At 37.7% G+C, this 19,750-nt stretch overlaps 1 protein-coding gene across 1 annotated transcript in view; it reads right to left on the reverse strand.

Moving 5' to 3' along the window:
- Nucleotides 1-19,750, reverse strand: part of LOC107722494 (fibronectin type III domain-containing protein 3B-like) — a 162,181-nt gene that overhangs the window by 47,555 nt on the left and 94,876 nt on the right. Inside the window, exons 4-6 of the mRNA XM_016530860.1 lie at nucleotides 14,903-14,979; nucleotides 11,692-11,923; nucleotides 9,476-9,751 (exon numbers count right to left, since the gene is read on the reverse strand). Of these exons, the coding sequence (XP_016386346.1) occupies nucleotides 9,476-9,751; nucleotides 11,692-11,923; nucleotides 14,903-14,979 (585 nt within the window). The remainder of the gene's footprint in view (nucleotides 1-9,475; nucleotides 9,752-11,691; nucleotides 11,924-14,902; nucleotides 14,980-19,750) is intronic.

Here is a 19,750-nt window from a genome sequence, read left to right on the forward strand (position 1 = left end):
ACTGCACTCAGCAATTAGGTTTTTTTTAATTGCCAGATGACAAACAAAACGCTGCACACCTTCAGAAACAAAACCACTGCTCTTAACACACAAACAAATCTAAAGCAAAAAGGAAAACAAAACAAAAAACACCCTCAGAAACCAACTACTGCTCTCAAAACATAAAAAACACAAAACAAAACAAAACAAAAAACCAAATCAGAAACAAAGCACTGCAAAAACAAAGCAAAACAAAACACACTACCAGAAACAAAACAACACAAAACCAAAAAACAAACAAAGAAAAACAAAGCAAAGCAAAAACAAAAAACAAACAAAAGAAAAACTAAACTAAACAAATAACACCAGTAACAAAATTAATTTAAAAATATTTTATATGTATGTTTTACAAATATCATACATTTTTATATATTTTACACAGGTTTAGGCTGTCAACAAAGAACAATTTTGCCCCCTGATGGTGTAGTAACAGGATCTAGCAGGGTCTAACTAGACAATGCTAACCAGTCAACCCTTGAACCGTTGCGAACAAACATCCATAATACCCTAGCAACCACATAGCAACATGCTAAAAACACTCTGAACACCTTAGCAACACCCTTGGACTGCTCACATAGTTAATAACCTGAAGGTTAGAGGTTATAAAGGTCATGAGCAGTGTTGGGGAAAGTTACTTTTAAAAGTAATGCATTACAATATTGCGTTACTCCCTAAAAAAGTAACTAATTACGTTACTTAGTTACTTTTTATGGAAAGTAATGCGTTATATTACTTTTGCGTTACTTTCGCGTTACTTTTTAAATATAAGCAGGGCTTGATTGTTTTTAATTTAAAAGTTCTATTTATAGCAAATATAAAAGCCCTTTCACACCAAAAAGTCTAAAGAATAAACCTCAGGCTGAAGGAAAAGTAAATTCACGTCTGTACAGTAGAACGCAGGAGAAGAAACACTCTTCAGCAATAAAAAAGGGAAAACAAAGTAACTGGCATTACTTTTTTGAAAAAGTAACTCAGATATTTTCTTGTAAAGTAAAAAAGTAATGCGTTACTTTACTAGTTACTTGAAAAAAGTAATCTGATTACGTAACTTGCATTACTTGTAATGAGTTACCCCCAATACTGGTCATGACCTAAATGAGTCATGTGAGAGCTCACACTTGACCCTACACCACTCTTTAAACCAACATGTAAACCTCTATTTGGATGTCAGGAAACATTTTGAGCTGCAGTGTGAGCAGAGTGTTTGGGTGTTTAGCTCTATGTGAATGAGAGCGTGCGTGTGTATATAAGGAGGTGCTAGGTAAACATCCAAAACTGAATTTGCCGACTATTGGAAAAAAAGCCTCCAAGAACACCCACAGAGCTGCAGACGCTTAAACGGTCAGGCCAGTAACTACACCCACATGTCTGTGTGTGCGTTTGTGAATGTGTGTGAGCGCTAGAGAACCGTAGAACTGTTACAAGGGCCTAAAAACAGCTCACATCCTCTAGCTAGCATCCTGAATACGGGTTGCAGATAGAGAAACTAGGCAGCCACTATCAGGAGGGCCGATCAGTCAGACATAAATGTTTCACAGTCCCCAATTCTGTTAGAGGGACCAATTTGTTTGTTTGCTTTTAGATTAAAGCCTCATGGAATTTTTTTCATGCACTTCACCCTGAAAATAAAGAGTTCTTTTGTGGACTCGTTCATCTTTGTGCAGAGGCATGTGCTCACATCTGCCCCCTGGTGGAGTGAGACAAACCAGCACATTCTTGATTAGTGATTGTTGTTACATATACAGCCTCCAGGACCAGAGTTGTGCTGTGAATCCTTACAAAAATGTGAAAAATGACCGAGCAATGCTTAGTCAACCAGACGATCATTAGGAAAAACAAACTGAGGTTGTGGCTTTACTAATAGAACACAGTCAGTATGACTACACTGCCTGGAAATCAAACTATATTTGTGTTTTTCTGTTTTTACACAAGCACTTTGCAATACACAATGCATTATGTTAAAACAGATATTGATTTTTAAGGCACCGCAGGAAAGACTAAATTGCCAGGTGATCAAATAAAAATAAATAAAATAAATCACACATTTTTTGCAGAAAATGCAACTAATAACGGTTTAGTGAGGAAGGGAGGGTGTGTGGGAGGAAGAGCGAGAAAGAGTTGCAGGATCCCAATCGTTCTCATCTCTGCATAGCACACATTCCATCTGCTCAACAGCTGGCTGTCTAATCCCGCTCTCACACAAACCTGTGCCTCCCTGAGAACCACTGCCACAGCGCACTCACACTCGCACACCAACACACAACCGACACAGCCCCTCATGCACAATCTATCTATCTATCTATCTATCTATCTATCTGCATTCTTGTCTGTCTATCTACCTACATAGACAGTCTGTCTGTCTATATTGTCTGTCTCTTGTATCTGTCTAAATAGATGTGCTGCCTTCACATGTTATCAGAAACTTCCTGCTTCCCACTTCTGAAGTTGCAATTACAAGTTTGTCGCGTTCAAGTGCTTTGTTGTCGGAAATAACAAGAATCATGGTGGACATCCCTCTTATGAGTTTGTTCTTGCCTGTTTTTTTTTGAGGAGATCTTATTAAAGCTAAAAGATATGGAGGATGTTTAGTCAATATCCAACAGGTTTTGATGTAGTTTCCTATACACTGGTACACATATACACATTCACTGCGCTATCTAGATATCCAGCTGACTGATGATTCCTTAATTTCAGTCAAATAAATGCTATTTTGGCTGTGTTTGAAACACACAAAATGCATCAAATGGTTATGTACAGTATATACATAAATAAACATGACTGTAACTTCAGAAGAAAGCAATGTAGATGTTGTGGGGGGAAAAAAACAAATAAAACTTTACAGTACTACAGCTGTTTCTCTCTTCCTCCAAGGTTCATAGCCCGCCCAACTCAGAAACTCTGGTATCAAAATCATCTCAGTTTCCCAGTTGTAAATATGACTTGAGTGGCCGTTCATGTCCATTTTCTGTATTTATGATAATTCCAATAGCACGTGAAGGCATTAAAAGTCTGTCTGCCTATCTGCTTATAGAGTATGGCTGTTTATCTGTGTATCTGTCTGTCTAGATAGTCTATCAGTCTGCCTATCAGCATTCCTGTTTGTCTGTCTGTTGTCTATATACTGGATATCTGTATTTCTAGAAAAAAAGATAATCTGTCTGTTTATCTACTTAGACAGAGTATGTCTGTCTGTCTAGGTAGTCTGTATGTATGTCTATCTATATGGATACCTGTCTGTCTAGAAAGTCTGTCAGTTTAACTACCTAGATAGACAGCCTGTCTGCCTGTCTATATTATATGTCTTTTTATGTATCAATCTGTCTAAAAAGATGAGAACAAGAGAATGTCTGTCTGTCTGTCTAGATAGTCTGTCATTCTGTTTATCTAGCTGCATTTCAGTCTGTTTGTGTCTGTCAAAAGCATACCGTACGAGTAAATTGACCTTGTTGATCACATATTTTAAACATCAGCAGTGCACTGCCTCTTCTACTCTACATCATTTAGCACCAGACTAAACTGCTCAGCCTACCTTGGAGAGGTTGAAATGAGGACATGAAGACATTCAGTCAAAACCATCAGAGCAACAGCTCCATATGCTAACTAACTGCAATGGAGAAAAGTTTTTAAAAGAAAATGAAGTTTTTTCTTCGCGATGGCGCCGACGCTGATGGCTGCCTCCGTGGCGTGCTCCGCAGTTGTTTTTATGTTTTTGTTAGTTTGTCCTGTCTTTAGTTATATCCCAGCAATCAGTTTCACCAGAGACGAATTGCTGATCATTCGGAAGTACACACCACCCGATATTTCACCGGTTTTCGATTATTCTGATGTTTTGCTGGACATTGTAGTCGCACATAATATACCTGTACATACAACTGTCTATTGTTCTATACCTGTACATACAATTGTCGATTTGTATATTTTTTATTCCTTATTTTACTTGTTCTATTTTTTATTTTCTGTGTTTTTTTTGTTCTGTCACTGTCATTCTGTTACACTGTGGAAGCTTCTGTCACTAAAACAAATTTCTCGTATGTGTAAACATACCTGGCAATAAAAGCTCATTCATTCATTCATTCAATGCTAACGCTTATTTGCCCTTTGATTTTCTACAAAAAGCATAGGATTGATAGTGTAGGGGTGTGTGTGTAAATGTTGAATAAATAATTGTTTGCTTTCATTTCAGTATCAGAGAGCGCCAGCCTCCTCAGCAGAATGGATTCTTGTTTTTCCACAACTGCCAAGCATCAGTCTCTCGCCTTTAGTGTGCTAGCTCCATGTCTCTAGCTCCATATCTCCAGAGGGAGTCTCAGTGGCATTCGCTCACAGCAGAGATGCATGGCCTCACTACTGCCAAGGGACACAGGGATACGCAAGCGCTTCCTGGAAGGGAACTGGAGAAAGTTGGCAGAGGCTAGAAAGGAGGGATAGAGGGAAAAGGAGAGAGGCGGAGGCCAGAGGGAACGAGACTACTGAGAGCTACAAAGAGACTGAACCGGGGAGACCTGCTCTGGATGCCTAGTGGCACATTCTCCACAGGTACTTTTGCTCTTTTATAAATGTGCATTGTGTAAGTAAAATGTCCAACTGACCTTGAAACATGTAAGGACGTTTTGGATCAGTTGACATAACTTTCTCTTTTCACTGCTGCATTGTCCTTTAATATTTTAGATTGGTTGAATGTCCATTAGGATACAAATTTTTGGATTTTTAAAAAACATCATATCTATATAAAGAAAAATGTATGTAAGGAAAATGGTAAAGAAACATGTAATGAAATTACAAATATTTCTAGCACACACAGAAATAAAAAAATGATTTTGAGCAGTGAAAATGAGCCAACTTTGCTATTCACATCTTCACCTTACTATTTGTATTTACATAAATATTAGATCTAAAATTTCACCAGAGTACATGGAGTAAAAAGTTTCGATTTGATTGATACAATAGAACTGCAGTCATTGAAACATGTAAGGAAGTTTTGGATCAGTTGACACAACTTTCTCTTTTCACTGCCGTATTGTCCTTTAATATTTTAGATTTGTTGAATGTCCATTAGGATACAAATTTTTGGATTTTTTTAAACATATATATATAAAGAAAAATGTATGTAAGGAAAATGGTAAAGAAACATGTAATGAAATTACAAATATTTCTAGCACACACAGAAATAAAAAAATGATTTTGAGCAGTGAAAATGAGCCAACTTTGCTATTCACATCTTCACCTTACTATTTGTATTTACATAAATATTAGATCTAAAATTTCACCAGAGTACATGGAGTAAAAAGTTTCGATTTGATTGATACAATAGAACTGCAGTCATCTAAAGGCTTGTCTTCACATGCACATTTAGCAGAAACCACCACTAATAACCCTGGCACAGACACACACTTCCACTGAAACAGACGCAGTTTGTGCATTGTCTTACTGTAAGAGCTGTAAGAGGGACTTCTCAGAAACACACACACACGCTCCAAGTTCTCAGCACTTTCTATGGCATCTTCTTAAAAAACAACCTACCCAGACTCATAAGATAGGTGAGAGTTCTGCCGTGCCAACTGTAAAAGATCAAATAAGCACCAGCAGATAATTGAAAGGCCACGTTTAACTAGGTGGAGAGCTAGCATCCGGTTACCAGGTCTTATCTGCCCTTGACCTTCTCATATGATTCGGTTTCCCCAAGTTGCGTCACCCATTATTGCTCCATCGCATGCTGTTATCGAAGTGACCTCGGGGCATAACCTTTCTCAGTGACTCATATGTTGTGAGAGAGTGAATGTGGGAAACTATTACCATTGTGGCAAAAAAACAAAGTCAAGATTAAGGAACATCTGTTGCTTTTGGACGGTAATGATGGGAGTGAAAGCACGTGGCTGGAGGAAATGCACAGCGCCAAAGAGAAGCAGAAGTGAACATCTGTTTCTGCTTGAGTCCATGCAAACACACAAGGAAAGCTGGAGATAGAAAGGAGTTAAGGTTGAAGTGCTGCAAGCCTGAGACCATGAGAAGGTTAATCTAAGGGCCAGTCTTGCTCTGCACACAGTCTTAGCCCCAGCCTAATCTAGTTAATGAGGGTGGAGCTGTAGAAAGCACAAATATCCTTGCAGCTTAAGAAAGGAGCTGATGGGCCCCGGGATGTGGTTTCCTGTCTTATGTAATTGAGCTTCGTGAGCTGAGGTGAGCACGCTTGTGCCTATGGGATGATCTGAGCGAAGACTGTCCAGCCGAAGTGCTGAGAGAGGACGAGTTGAGTTGTTTTCACAACTCTAGTCGTGTCTGGTAGCCAGGCCTGGATCTTCAAGCTACTATGCCAACAACACAGTATTTTTGACAGTTGGAATGTCTGCCCTTTTGTTGTCTGCCTCTTTCTCATTCCCTCCATTTCTCTTTTTTTGTTTTTGTTTTTCAGTCTTGAGAGTTTGATCACACTATTACGGCTTCCTCTCAGAAAGAAAAAAAAAACTTAAACTTAACCTGATCTCCGGCGTGACCCGGGGAGCCAAGTAGTCTGCATGTGTATATGTGGTTGTGATGATTTATGCCTAGAAGCAAGGCTGCAGTGAGGCCCAGATGGCTGTAGCCCTCAGTAAGTGACGTGAGCAAGAAGCCTCAAGTTTGTTTTCTATCCTTCATCAAGCATTCAGTCGATTCCACAGAGGAGAGCCACAGGCTGCGGTCTATTAGACTCGACCCCAGTGCCCTGCTTCTTTTGACCTCCACAACACTCATCCGCTTGGCCTACACTGACTGCAAGGTTTTACACCCTATTATGTTCAATAACCAAACAACATGTAAGATCATTTGTCAGCTTTAAAGGGATAGTTCACCAGAAAATGAAAATTGACATCATTTACTGACTCTCATGTCATTCCAAGCCAGCATGACTTTTGTTTTCTGTGGAATACAAAAGAAGAATTATTCTGAAGAAAGTTAAACCCTTTTATCCACACAATGCAAGTCAATGGAGTCCAAAACAAAATTGGATCTCATTGACTTGTATTGTATGGACCAAAAACAAAGCAAAGCCAAGCATAGCATAGCATAGCATAGCAAAGCAAAGCAAAGCAATGCTTGTCAAGAAATAAAAAAGAAATAAAAACATATTTATTTTGTGTTCCACAGAAGTAAGATCATACATGTTTGGAATAACACAAGGGTGACTAAATTATCATTTTTGGGTGAACTAATAATTTTAATGAACAGTAAATCTGATCAGCACACAAACTTCTGCTCATTGTCCCAATTTCTTTACCAGCTAATTCAATGCACCTCTTCACACATTTTGACATCAAAATTGAATAAAAAACAGATTATTTTAAAATATCATGTAAAGATGTTTTCTTTTTTCCCCATTATTCAATATGCAACACGAAATAACCATCAACAAATAATCATCTAACTGTATATGTATAAAGTGTACAGCAGCCAAAGTTACTGAGTAATAGCTTCACAGGCAGTCTTATCTCCTGGGAACTCTGCCACAGCCGGCGTTCGCCTTTAATCCTAAAGATACTCCAAGTGTGTGTGTAACATTGAAACACCATATGGATGTACTGTATGAGCAATTTTTGTTTTGCTTGTTAGACTGGGAAGGCCTGTCGTTAGCTGATCAAAGAACAGGCGGCTTGTGCTTGCAGCAGATAAATCGCGTTTCCATGATGTCAGTGTGCACTGAGTCAAGTCTTCCAACACCTGCATATAATACTACATGTTCTGCCTTTAACATAAAACACAGACAAATACATTGAATATGGATGCTTTTTTTGAGGGCCAAAACTGCCCTTTTGGCAGATCAAATAAACAAAGGGGTCATTCCCTTTGCCGCACTTGTAAATGTGCATGCATTGACGAAACACCTGGGATCAGTGGCACTTACACAAAAACTTCAAGGACACCAAAGGCTGAGAGAACAAAAAAGAAAAGAAATTGGCAGAAGTGCAGAAAAACGGCAATGACCATCTGGAGTGCAGGCGTGCATTTAAATAATTTCAAACAGTTATGGATGTATACTCATAAAATGTTTATGTTAAGAAAATGTTCCTGAGAGCGGGAAACAGCATGTGAACAGTATCTTAAATGGAGCTCTTCCCTAATCGGCACTGCAGGGGTCCTGATAAGGCACATGTGGAATTGGTGAGGATCGGTGGCCAAGCTCAAAGGACCCCTTCATTGGGAGAATGTGACTCCACAGGTATGTGGGCTGCCTTTAAGCAGAGGCCCAACCTGAGACACAAGGGCCACATTGTGGGTTCTGGAAAAACGATAGCACCTCTGCGATTCCAAGCTATGCAGTTTCCGCGGCATGAAGACCCCCTTTACCTCTATTGATGCACTTATCTTTTTTTAAGAGGAGAGAGAAAAACATTGTGGGTACATGGGGAAACATGCATTACAGATGGCTAATGGAAGCCGTGAAACATCAGAGGCTAAATATTCTAGCCTTGTACAAGATGATTTAATGTAACCACAATAACATCTATAATGTCTTGTGTAAACGTTGCCGAGAATTTTTGGCACAAAGCAGAATGTAATCATCTCACTCTGCTCTGACTCATGAAATTCCTTGTAACTTAGCTTTTACATTACGAAAGAACAGGACTTTACATTGATTTATTTTTATTAAATTAATAATATTACAATAATAGTTAAATTATATTAAAAAGAAAATATTTTATATGACAATATTTTAATATTTATCATATACCTTTCAAAGTTTGGGGTCATTAAGATTTTTTAAAAATGTTTTTGAAAGAAGTCTCTTTTATTTATTATTTGTTATAAAAAATATTTGATAAAAAATCAGTAAAAACAGTATTACTGTGAGAATATTTTTAGAATTTAAAATAACTGCTTTTAATTTTAATAAATGTAAAATTTTTATTTTTTTCCTGTGATGGAAATGTTTGTGCAAATATGCTTTGGTTTATCCATCCTCTTTTTATTTGTATTATTAGTTGTATTTATCTACATAAACTCTTGTTTCTAAATCTCATGTATAAGTCATATTGTAAGTCAAGAGTTTATTTTAAAAAATATGGTATGTTCCAATTTGTGAGAGTGGGAAAATGTGTATTTAAGATGGCCATCACTACCAGTAAGTGAGAGGTAGATGGATCGAGAGCTTGCGAACAAGATTGTAGTGCTGCGTAGCATGTAAAACTCCAGCCTCTGAGAAATTGGAGGGGAGTTAGTACTATTTAAAGTACTTAGCAGTTTTAGTTTTAGACTGTTTTTATCAACAATCTTTGTTTTAAGCACATATTTATTTGCACAATTTGCACATCCGCCTGAAATAAACAAACTTTTGGACGTCAACTTCGCTCCCATGATTTTCATCCTCCTTGTGACTGTTCAGGTCATTTATCACATTCCCCAAACTTCTGAATGATAGTTTACGAACTTAAAACCAAACCTACAGACCTGCAAATGTTCTTACCTTGTAAGTCTGGCTCACTGGACCTGGGGCTACTCCGAGCTCCACGGGTGTTTTTTTTAGCTCCAGGACTGCTTCCTCCTCCTCCGCCACCTCCAAGATTTCCGTGGACCTTGCCATAGCCATTGTACATGTTGTTGCAGCCCATGTTGCTCTTATAGATGGAGGGAGGGCTGTTGAGACGATTCTGACGCTCCAGTCTGTCCTTCATCTTCTTTGGTGGTGGTTTGTACTGCTCATCTCGCCCAATGTAGTTCATCCCATACACAGGAATTATCTCTGCGACAACAAAACAATCATTCAACCATGAAGCTGCTATTTAAGTTGGAAATAGCAAAAATTGCATTTTTTAAAAGCAAGTATGGAGAAAATATACAGAGCACCTAAGAGAAGCGATGGAAGTGATGAAAAAAAAACAAGAGATGCAAAAGTTTTTGGTTTTCTCACAACTGTATTATGTTCCCCCGATAAACTGCATTCACTTATAAAGCATTTGCGTTCATTTGCAAAGTTATTGCATTTCCCCCCAAAATGTTGTGTTCTCTTGCAAAATGATTGCGTTCTCTCACAAAGTACTGTGTTCCCCGAAGAAACATTGTGTTCACTTGCAAAACACTTGTGTTCTCTTGTAAAACTTCCCTCACAAAAGTATTGTTTCACGAAAAACTTTGCATTTACTTGCAAAACATTTGCATTCTCTCTCAAACTATTGCGTTTGCATGAGAAACACTTGCATAAGATTTGCATTCTCACGTAAAAATATTTAGTTTGCCTCAGAAACTTTGCGTTCACTTGCAAAACATTTGCTCTCGCAAAACTATTGTATTCCCCTAAGAAACTTCGCATTTGCTGAAAAACATTTGTGATCTCTCTCAAAACTATGGTGTTCTTCTGATAAACTTTGTGTTCACTTGCAAAACATTTGCTCTCGCAAAACTATTGCGTTTACATGAGAAACTTTGCGTTTACTTGCAAAAGATTTGCGTTCTCTCGCAAAACTATTGCGTTTACCTGATAAACTTTGCGTTCACTTGTGAAACATTTGCATTCTCTCGCAAAACTATTGCGTTTGCCTAAGAAAAACTTTACACTCACTTGGGAAAAAATTTGCATTCTCACGTAAAAATATTTAGTTTGCCTGAGAAACTTTGCGTTCACTTGCAAAACATTTGCATTCTCGCAAAACTATTGTATTCCCCTAAGAAACTTCGCATTTGCTGGAAAACATTTGTGATCTCTCTCAAAACTATGGTGTTCTTCTGAGAAACTTTGCGTTCACTTGCAAAAAAATTAGCTTTCTTACATAAACGTATTGAGTTTGCCTGAAAAAACTTTGCATTCACTTGCAAAACATTTGCATTCTCTCGCAAAACTATTGCATTCCCCTAAGAAACTTCGCGTTTCCCGAAAAACATTTGCGATCTCTCTCAAAACTATGGTGTTCTTCTGAGAAACTTTGTGTTCACTTGCAAAACATTTACTCTCGCAAAACTATTGCGTTTGCATAAGAAACTTTGTGTTTACTTGCAAAAGATTTGCGTTCTCTCGCAAAACTATTGCGTTTACCTGAGAAACTTTGCATTCACTTACGAAACATTTGCATTCTCTCGCAAAACTATTGCATTTGCCTTAGAAAAACTTTACGTTCACTTGCTAAAAAATTAGCATTCTCATGTAAAAATATTAAGTTTGCCTGAGAAACTTTGCGTTCAATTGCAAAACATTTGCATTCTCTCGCAAACTATTTGCATTTTCTTGCAAAAGTATTGAATTCCCCCGTTTTGTAAAAGAAACACAAAATAATTTTGTCCTGGGTTGGGAACCACTGACATGGATCAGTAGTTGCTCTTTCAAATGAAACAAGAAGTTTTCTGGCTAAACCATTTATTTTACCTGAGAAACTTTGCATTCACTTACGAAACATTTGCATTCTCTCGCAAAACTATTGCATTTGCCTTAGAAAAACTTTACATTCACTTGCTAAAAAATTAGCATTCTCATGTAAAAATATTAAGTTTGCCTGAGAAACTTTGCGTTCAATTGCAAAACATTTGCATTCTCTCGCACAACTATTGCAAAACCTTGCATTTGCTGAAAAACCTTTGTGATCTCTCTCAAAACTATGGTGTTCTTCTGAGAAACTTCGCTTGAAGAGATTTCACTTGACATGCTAAGAGGAGAGTAGAGAGAAGAATAAGTCGGTGATCATACGCTCTTACCTTCACTGTACATGGGTGGGATATGATGCTGGTAGTACTGGTGGGGTGGAATGTCCCCAGGGCTGACGGGTGGGTAGAAGGCCGTGTGCGAGTTGGGAATAAAGGGTGGTGGGGCCATGTATGGAGATAAGTGATGAGTTGGAGAGATGGCTGGGGAATAACTGGGAGGATAACATTCTGGAGACTGAGGGGTGACCACCACTCTCCGGACCCCTGTGTTATCCTCCAACACCTATAGTGAGAACATAAGATTTTATTCATTTTAATGGTATATTTAAAATTATTGACTTGAATTCCCTGACATTTCCAGCTTAAAATCATATGAACGTACAAATAAAAAATGTACGAACAGTAAATATTAATGCAAGACCTAGAAATATCAATGCAATATCATGAGAAAATAATAAGTATTATTATTTCATAATACTAAGTCTCAGGACAACACTGCATGATATTGTGAAATCCTATTCAGTAACTGAACACTACTTCACCTGTCTGACCTGCTGACCCTGAGAGTGTGTTTACATGCGTGTTTGTATACTTGACAGCATGTTTGACAGGCCTATCAATAAGCAGACGGCAGTGTGAGATAAGGTGTCAAGAGTGATCAGCCAAGCTTAGATCAAGTTCAGGCTTGCTGTGCATTCAGATGTTGAGCATGCGGTGAGAAACATTATTTCATCATGCATGTTTATGAGAGACATCCTACTGACTGAGGATGAGGAATATGAACCAAGAAAGGGCCTCTGGGTCAGGGTTTTATAAATATTTGAATTAGATTTTATTTTATATTTTGTATTTTTTAATTTTCAAGTTTTATTAATTTCGTTGTGTTTTTTTTTTTTAAATGTCTATATAGTTTTTTTTTTATTAAATGTAAATGAGAAATGTTGCATTGACATAACTGAAATAAAATAAGTTAGATTTTTTATATTTTATTTCAGTTAACATTTATTTGATTTCAAGTGACAAAACTGTTTTTCTTATTTTACTTTTAGTTCATTATAATTTTTCTCTGCTCTGGTTCTCCAAATATGATCTACTAATATGACCTAGATTTTAAAGAAGATGTGTGTAATCCATTTTACTTAAAGTGCATCCAATTTATACATAACAAAACCCTAATTACTATATTAATTCTAACAAAAATCAGATCCTGTTCAGCCCCAATGTAATACTAGAAACACAATTATGGAGGAGAACGCAATGAAATTGCCAGACACCGCAAGGTCAAGTAGGGCGACAATATGACAGCTAAATATCAGAGGTCATTATGATTTCATAATACTCAACTGAGGTGATCTCAGTTTGGAGAGCTGTACTGTACAACAGGGCTCTACAGTGCGACTATGAAATTTTTTTTAGGAGACTGACCCGATCATCATCATCATATTTGTGATTGCGCTCAGGGGAGCTTCAAAGCTTTCTACGTGTTTTTGCAGCGTTGAGTAATGTATCACAGACATATCATAAGGATGAATTAGTCTGAAAAGAAAAAGCTTCTACTAAATGTGTCTGGATACTGGTCTCCTGTCATTAGATGCCCATAGTTCTGACTGTGCTTCCTGCTCCTAGCTGGCACTGACATAAATTACACACAAATACAATGACCTTTGGACAATTAGCAGATTCTTTCAACTGCCACAGGAAGGGCGAAAAGTCATGCTCATTTAAACTAAGAGGGCATGATTTTAAGTCAAGTGGATTTTAAATGCAACTTCTAAAACAATAAAATAAATGAACATTTTTTAGAAGTTTCATTTAAAATCTACTTGACTTAAAAATGATGTCCTCATAGTTTGAATTATATAATATTGATTTTTGCAATAGCAATATAATGTAATGTACACAAGTCAGTTTAAGTATAAATATTTTAAAAAGTTGTTGTTTTTTTCTTTGGTCATCTCTTATCTCACCTAGCCCACCAAATGAGCCAGGACTGCCACTGGCCCACAATCAAAAAGAAAATGGGTCCATGACACCTTTCTGTTTTTCTATTGAGAGTACAGGGTACAGAAAAAAACTAAATTAGGAAACCAACTATAAGTAAATATTTCAGGTCTAATCTGTTTGTGTTCTAATCTGCCTTTCTGGGAAACAGCATCACCAGATAACAACCTTTACTCAACACTGGTTACAGGGTCATATGGCTCCCCAACTTTCTCTCTCCACAGTATTAACTCTCCGCTTGGTCTTCCATGACATTCTAGCAGGTATTTGCATCTTTTACATAAGTGGTTAAAGGGTGAGGAAGAATGTCCCAGCAAAAAGTCCATGGAGAAATAAAGAGCAGCATTGCAAGAAAGTCATTAAAAAAAAAGAACCACTGCAACCCATTTTCGGGTCTCAAACTACCAATTAAGAACCACAGGTCTTAATAAATACCCTAGTGAATCAGAAAATCAACTTTTTTTTTATGAATCATAAACTAGTCGAAATACAAATATTCTCAATAGTCCTTTTCAGCATAGAGTCAGAAATGGCGTTTGTCAGCTTGTGGGTAGAAGCTGAGGTGAGGTCTGTTGAACTCTAAATGAAGACGTAATGTAACCACTAGGCTCCAGGCCCAGAGCTGTTGCCGTGCTGATTGTATCTCTTCAACAGCTACTGGTCAGGGGTCTGCTTTCATGTCTGGCCGATCATGAGCAAGATAAAGATTACGGTTTGGAGAGCTCATTCCAGATCAGCACTTGCTACATATTGATTACTTCTTTCATCTGGCAGATAGGAATCACCATGTGGTTTGGAACAACGACAGATTCTTGTATAATGCCTAATGGATCATAATAGAGATGTAAGTCCTGGACAGACTACAAGTCTTACTTACAGAGGGTGAGAGGATGAGAGGTAGTCGCTCCTGAGGGCATTATTAAATTCAGTTTTTGCATTATTGATTTTTTTGAAAGATTTAAAGCCGTAACATGCACACTTGTAAGCACATTCTCAAATAAAGTTTTGGCACAGCAAGGCAACTCTACTAATTTATAATGTGTTGCGTCATTTAAATGAAGCAGAAAATAAATATTCTAGCTTATGTTTTTGGACATTTGACATGTTGTTCCTGTGAGTCTATTATGATTTTCACTAAAAAGAAATTAAATTTATGAAAAAGAATATATTTTTTCCTTTCTCAAGTCCAATTCAAGCTGAATTTATACATAATACTTAATGATACTATCCTGAAATTATGACATTGACATTTTGCACTCACCTGTGAGATGTAGCCGGGAGGCACGTGGATGGGTGGGATGGATCCATTGGGTGACATCATCGGAACCTCCGCGGGCCCTGTGCATACAGGAAAAGAAACAAACAGTCAAATATTCATATTCACCTCAGTATGTTATAATGTATGGTAAACATACATGCATTACAACCAATTAAGAACAAACTGGAAAAACAAGAGACAAGAATCAAGGACTGCACCCCCTCAGTGATGAGTTAACATGGCTACCACGATTCATTTGTGAATTACTATTGTTTTTGTCAGCTACACTGATTCAGATTCATCCAAAGGAGAAATATTTATAAGTTTGGAATCTGAGAAGCAGACCCAGGCCCAGGTTTCTTCAGAAAATTGCATAAATTTCCACAGAACTGTAATGCATTCATTAGTTCTGCCCCTTGTGTGTCCAGTTTGGCTAACCTGATCTATACTTTAAGAGTGCAGCATTATTAATTGCATTTAACGCTTTCCTCTATGTAAATGCAAATATCTAAATGCAAATATCTGCAGATTCTGTCTGGGCCTGCTGATAAGCACCCAAGCATGCATTGGTGAAAATGATTATAAATAGATATCATTCCATCCTCATTGGCAAGCGGCCTAACTGCTGGATACTAACCAGAAATGGAAAAAACACAAACAAACAAAGCAAACTGGCCAATAAATGCCGCCCCAATTGGCACGACACAGAGGGCTGTGGGTAATGGAACTGGAGCAGTCCAGACAGATCGTTATGCAGGACTGGAAAGGACTCAAGTAGCATGAAAAGTCTCCCATCGCTCTGAGTGCCTCTCATCGGACCTGATTTACTGCACATCCATTCTCCAGAGCTCGCTTTGACTCTGTGACTGATGGGATCACCGCACATGACAAGTCACGCACCTGTCTGAAAACTTGCAAACTCAAGGCCCACTATGAGACTTTACTCTAAATAAACATTCACGTCATTTTCCTGGGTTCAATTGTTAGATGGCAATATCATTTTCATATTTCAGACACATTCACCAGGTCATTCAACACTCTGAAGCTGTTAAGCTTGATAGAGAAGAAAGGGATGTATAAAAGAGGAAGTGTAACTTTTGAAATCATAATGGAATTACTAAAATGAAGATGTTTCCAAATATGCTGCACAGAGTCAGCAGCTTGAACTTAAACCATCTAAGATAAATTCATCCACTAGTTAGTCTAAAGTAAACCAGATCCAAATCCCCCATCAGCCATTTTTAGATTCACTGGAGCAAATATATTCAAATCCAAGGCAAATCCAAATTGTGCTGTTGACTTTTCCATTGCGGTCTCTCTCTGCTCACAGTAGCGGAGGTCTGACTAAACCTGGTAAAGACATCGTCCCCTCCTGAGACAGCAGCAGTCAGCTCTGCAATGCTTTGGCCAGCATAAATCACAGGATGGGCTGTAATGAATTCTACAGTTCATTCTTCATTAGCTGCCAAAGCCTGTTCACAACAACATTGCTAGTCACTACTATGTCATATCCTGAAGGAACATTCCAGAACCACTCGACTGGAACGTTTCATATAAGAGGTGCTAGAATAAGAGTCAAAAGATGGATGAATCTTTCTTAGTCTACGTTACATGTGTGAAGTGTGAAAATTTACTGTGAGAAGCCTTGTTGGATCGGTTTGTTTGGATGTTCTAGTTCTAGTTATACTGTTCTGATTAAAAAAAAAGTGCCATCATCAGACAGGTATATAGGCTATAAAAAAGATATTACTTAAACAGTTTTAATTTGGCTAGCTATGTACTGATTTTAACTTGCAGCTAACTATATTAATTGATTATTAAGAATAACTTATATCCTTTAGACAGACCTACTGTGAGTTACCAGGTTGTTAATCAATGATATACCATTTGCTTTGTTGAAGTTGAAGTTACCATCAGTCCACATTATTTCAACTTATTTTTAAATAACTGTATTTTTAAAAAAAAAGCTACATTACCCACGATTCTGCAAAAACATCTCTACCAATCAGGGAATTAAAACAAGCAAAATGACACCAAAAAAAAATTTCTTTAGTGCCCCCCAACTCCCATAAAGCAGCATGAATGAAGTACAGTCAATTTCCCATGCACTAAACTACTTAAACATTTGAAAATATATGCATATTTTACAATATACACTAATTATAGTTTCTGCAGAATCAACATTTAAACAGTTTTCTATTTCTTATTTTGATTTTGCAATGCTTCATAGGTTCTTTCCCTTATTAAAGCTGTTAAGTACTGTACCCATGTCTTTTTGTCAATTTTTTTTTACCAATACATTTTTGCTTCAATTCAATGTTTGTGATGTTCTTATTCACCTCATAGCTAGTTGGTTTGGTTCATGGCTTAAAATCTTTAACAAAATCCCTATGAGAAAAATAAATGGGAAAAATACTGCCTGAACCAATGCCACTGAAAAAGTGGTTGGACACTGTTGTTTATTTATTGCTAGCTTGTAGCAAACTGTTTTTTTTTTTTTTTATCATTAGCCTGACTGTAGCTAGCAACTCACTGCTAATAGCTTGTGGCTAACTACATTTTAACAAGAGTAGCCTGACTGTATCTAGCTATTTATTGCTAACAGCTTATAGCACAAAAACAGTAGCCTTACTGTAGCTAGCCACTTGCAGCCATGTACATTTTTAAATGACTAGAGCTTTATTTTAGTATAAAATCATGAGTATTTTGAAGTTTAGAAAGCTACGGTTTCAAAACGTAAGGTCATTTTAAGAATACTTGGCAAGGCAAAAATTGTGAGGTAAAATATTGAGAATATAATTAACACACAAATTCACAGGGCAACATCGTATCAAGAGGGTAAAAAGGTTTTTTCAGAAGCTGTTTTTCCAGTAACAACTAGACTCCAGCTGACTTCAAAGGGCCCTTTTTGGTTAACTGGTGAGAACAGAGGAGGAGTCCTTACTGGAAGTGTGTGTGTGTGTACGTGTAAGAGTGCTGCACAACAGGGGCCCTGTGTGCGTGGCCCTAGACTGTGACCTTGCTAGCAGAACAAATCCTGGTAGAACAAATTAGTCTATGATGATAAACACAAACGGCCTGTCAGTCAGAGCAAAGTCGAATGAGTGGGTGTTTGCCGGTTCTCTGTATGTGTGCAAGTATATGAAAGTGTGCACGTGGGTGGGTTTGCAGTAGATGCAAGTTGTGTGTTTAACTATCTTTACTTAACTAGTACAATAAATCAAGGTCTGGTCTGTGTACATCCACCCACATTAGAGTATTTACACAAACACAGCTGACACAAATGTACTAGGATCATCATAATATGTGAAATAATTAACTCCGAGAAACAGCAGACAGACAGGAAGGACTGTGGCTTCTTCGGATTATTCCTGCTGATGTAAAGGAGACAGATTTTGTGCTCAATCCAACCTTGTGTGGGGATCTTGAACATCTTGAACCAATAAATAAATGATGTCTGTGAAAGTTAGATGTCTGTGTATAAATTATACACTTTTCTCTATTTGTAAGCCATGGCAAAGGAAAATTAGGCAACTAGTGGTGGAAAAAAATATTGAAAAATGCTGAGGAGGTTTTATTTCTCCAGGCTTGGCTATAAACCTTACCCAAAGCGGTAATGCCAAAATTGTCAAAAGATGAGAGACAGTGGCCATTTAACATGAGAACTGTATGTGCTGCGGTATCGTCACAGAAAATGCATCACAACACAGCATACAGTATACTAACAGAAAAGTACCATGCTATTCTTTGAAGTACATGAATACGCTAATAAAGTACTCTCTTATTACAATTAATAAAGTTCAATAAAAATGTAAATAAATTAATAAAATAAAACTAAAAATAGTTTTTGAGTTTCACATGAAGGAAGAGTTTATGTATGTACTTGACAACAGTGCATGTATTACATTATGTAATACTCATGACATGACTCCACTGTACCATGGTACTCCCAGAACTTTTTCTTTGTACTGGTGTATAAGAAGTACATACTGGAAACAGGAAGTATGTATAATATGAGGTACGTATGCTCTGTAGAGACCATGAGTGTCCAGCACATGACAATGCTGAAGGAAAAGAAGGTCTCAGTCCTTTAATGTGAAATACATTATTCATCCCTTCTTTCTTCCACAGTGGAGCACGGGGAACACATGTGGGCCGAGGGGAGTCGGTACGTTTTAATAAAGCGTTCAGTTTGAGGCAGAGAGCTGCCTGGAGCCACGGTCAGGCCTGGTGGAGTGTGAGCTTGTGTGCATGCCGAGCACACAGAGGACGCCTTTTCAGCCCTGCTCTCCCTGGTGGCATACTGTACATACACAGAGAGCACTCATGTGAAGTCTACGTTGAGCCCACACTGGCAGCTTTCTTTTAGCCACTCTACAGCAATGCAACCAAACTCATCTCCTCTCCAACCTGAGTGTCCTGAAGCATGCCAAAGAACTGAACCATATTCTCCATTTATATATTCTCATATCTAAAGCATTCAGAGCCTTTGAAGTATGTTCCATGTCGAAGTACACTCCAGTGTTGTTCAAGAACTGCTCTCTTGAGCAGATGGATGTCACATTAGGTTTTCATATGGGATCTTCAAGAGGGCAGAAGGGCCTGATTAAACTGGCGTAGGAAAGTATAGGGCTTTCTTACACCATTGTGGCCAAGCTTTTCTAACCAATCTCTTAAAAATAATATGGTGACAGTGTGAAGTGTTTGGGAAGTCTAATTCATACGATAATGTCCAATTTAATTATAATAAAGAGTCTCAATGTTTTCTTTGCCACATAAACACATATCAAATGATCTAAAAACTATAAAATAACTATAATCACCTGGTTTCATCTGACAGAATACCGTACA

This window comes from Sinocyclocheilus rhinocerous, unplaced genomic scaffold, assembly GCF_001515625.1.
Source record: "Sinocyclocheilus rhinocerous isolate Xijiao unplaced genomic scaffold, SAMN03320098_v1.1 scaffold541, whole genome shotgun sequence".
Taxonomy (NCBI): domain Eukaryota; kingdom Metazoa; phylum Chordata; class Actinopteri; order Cypriniformes; family Cyprinidae; genus Sinocyclocheilus; species Sinocyclocheilus rhinocerous.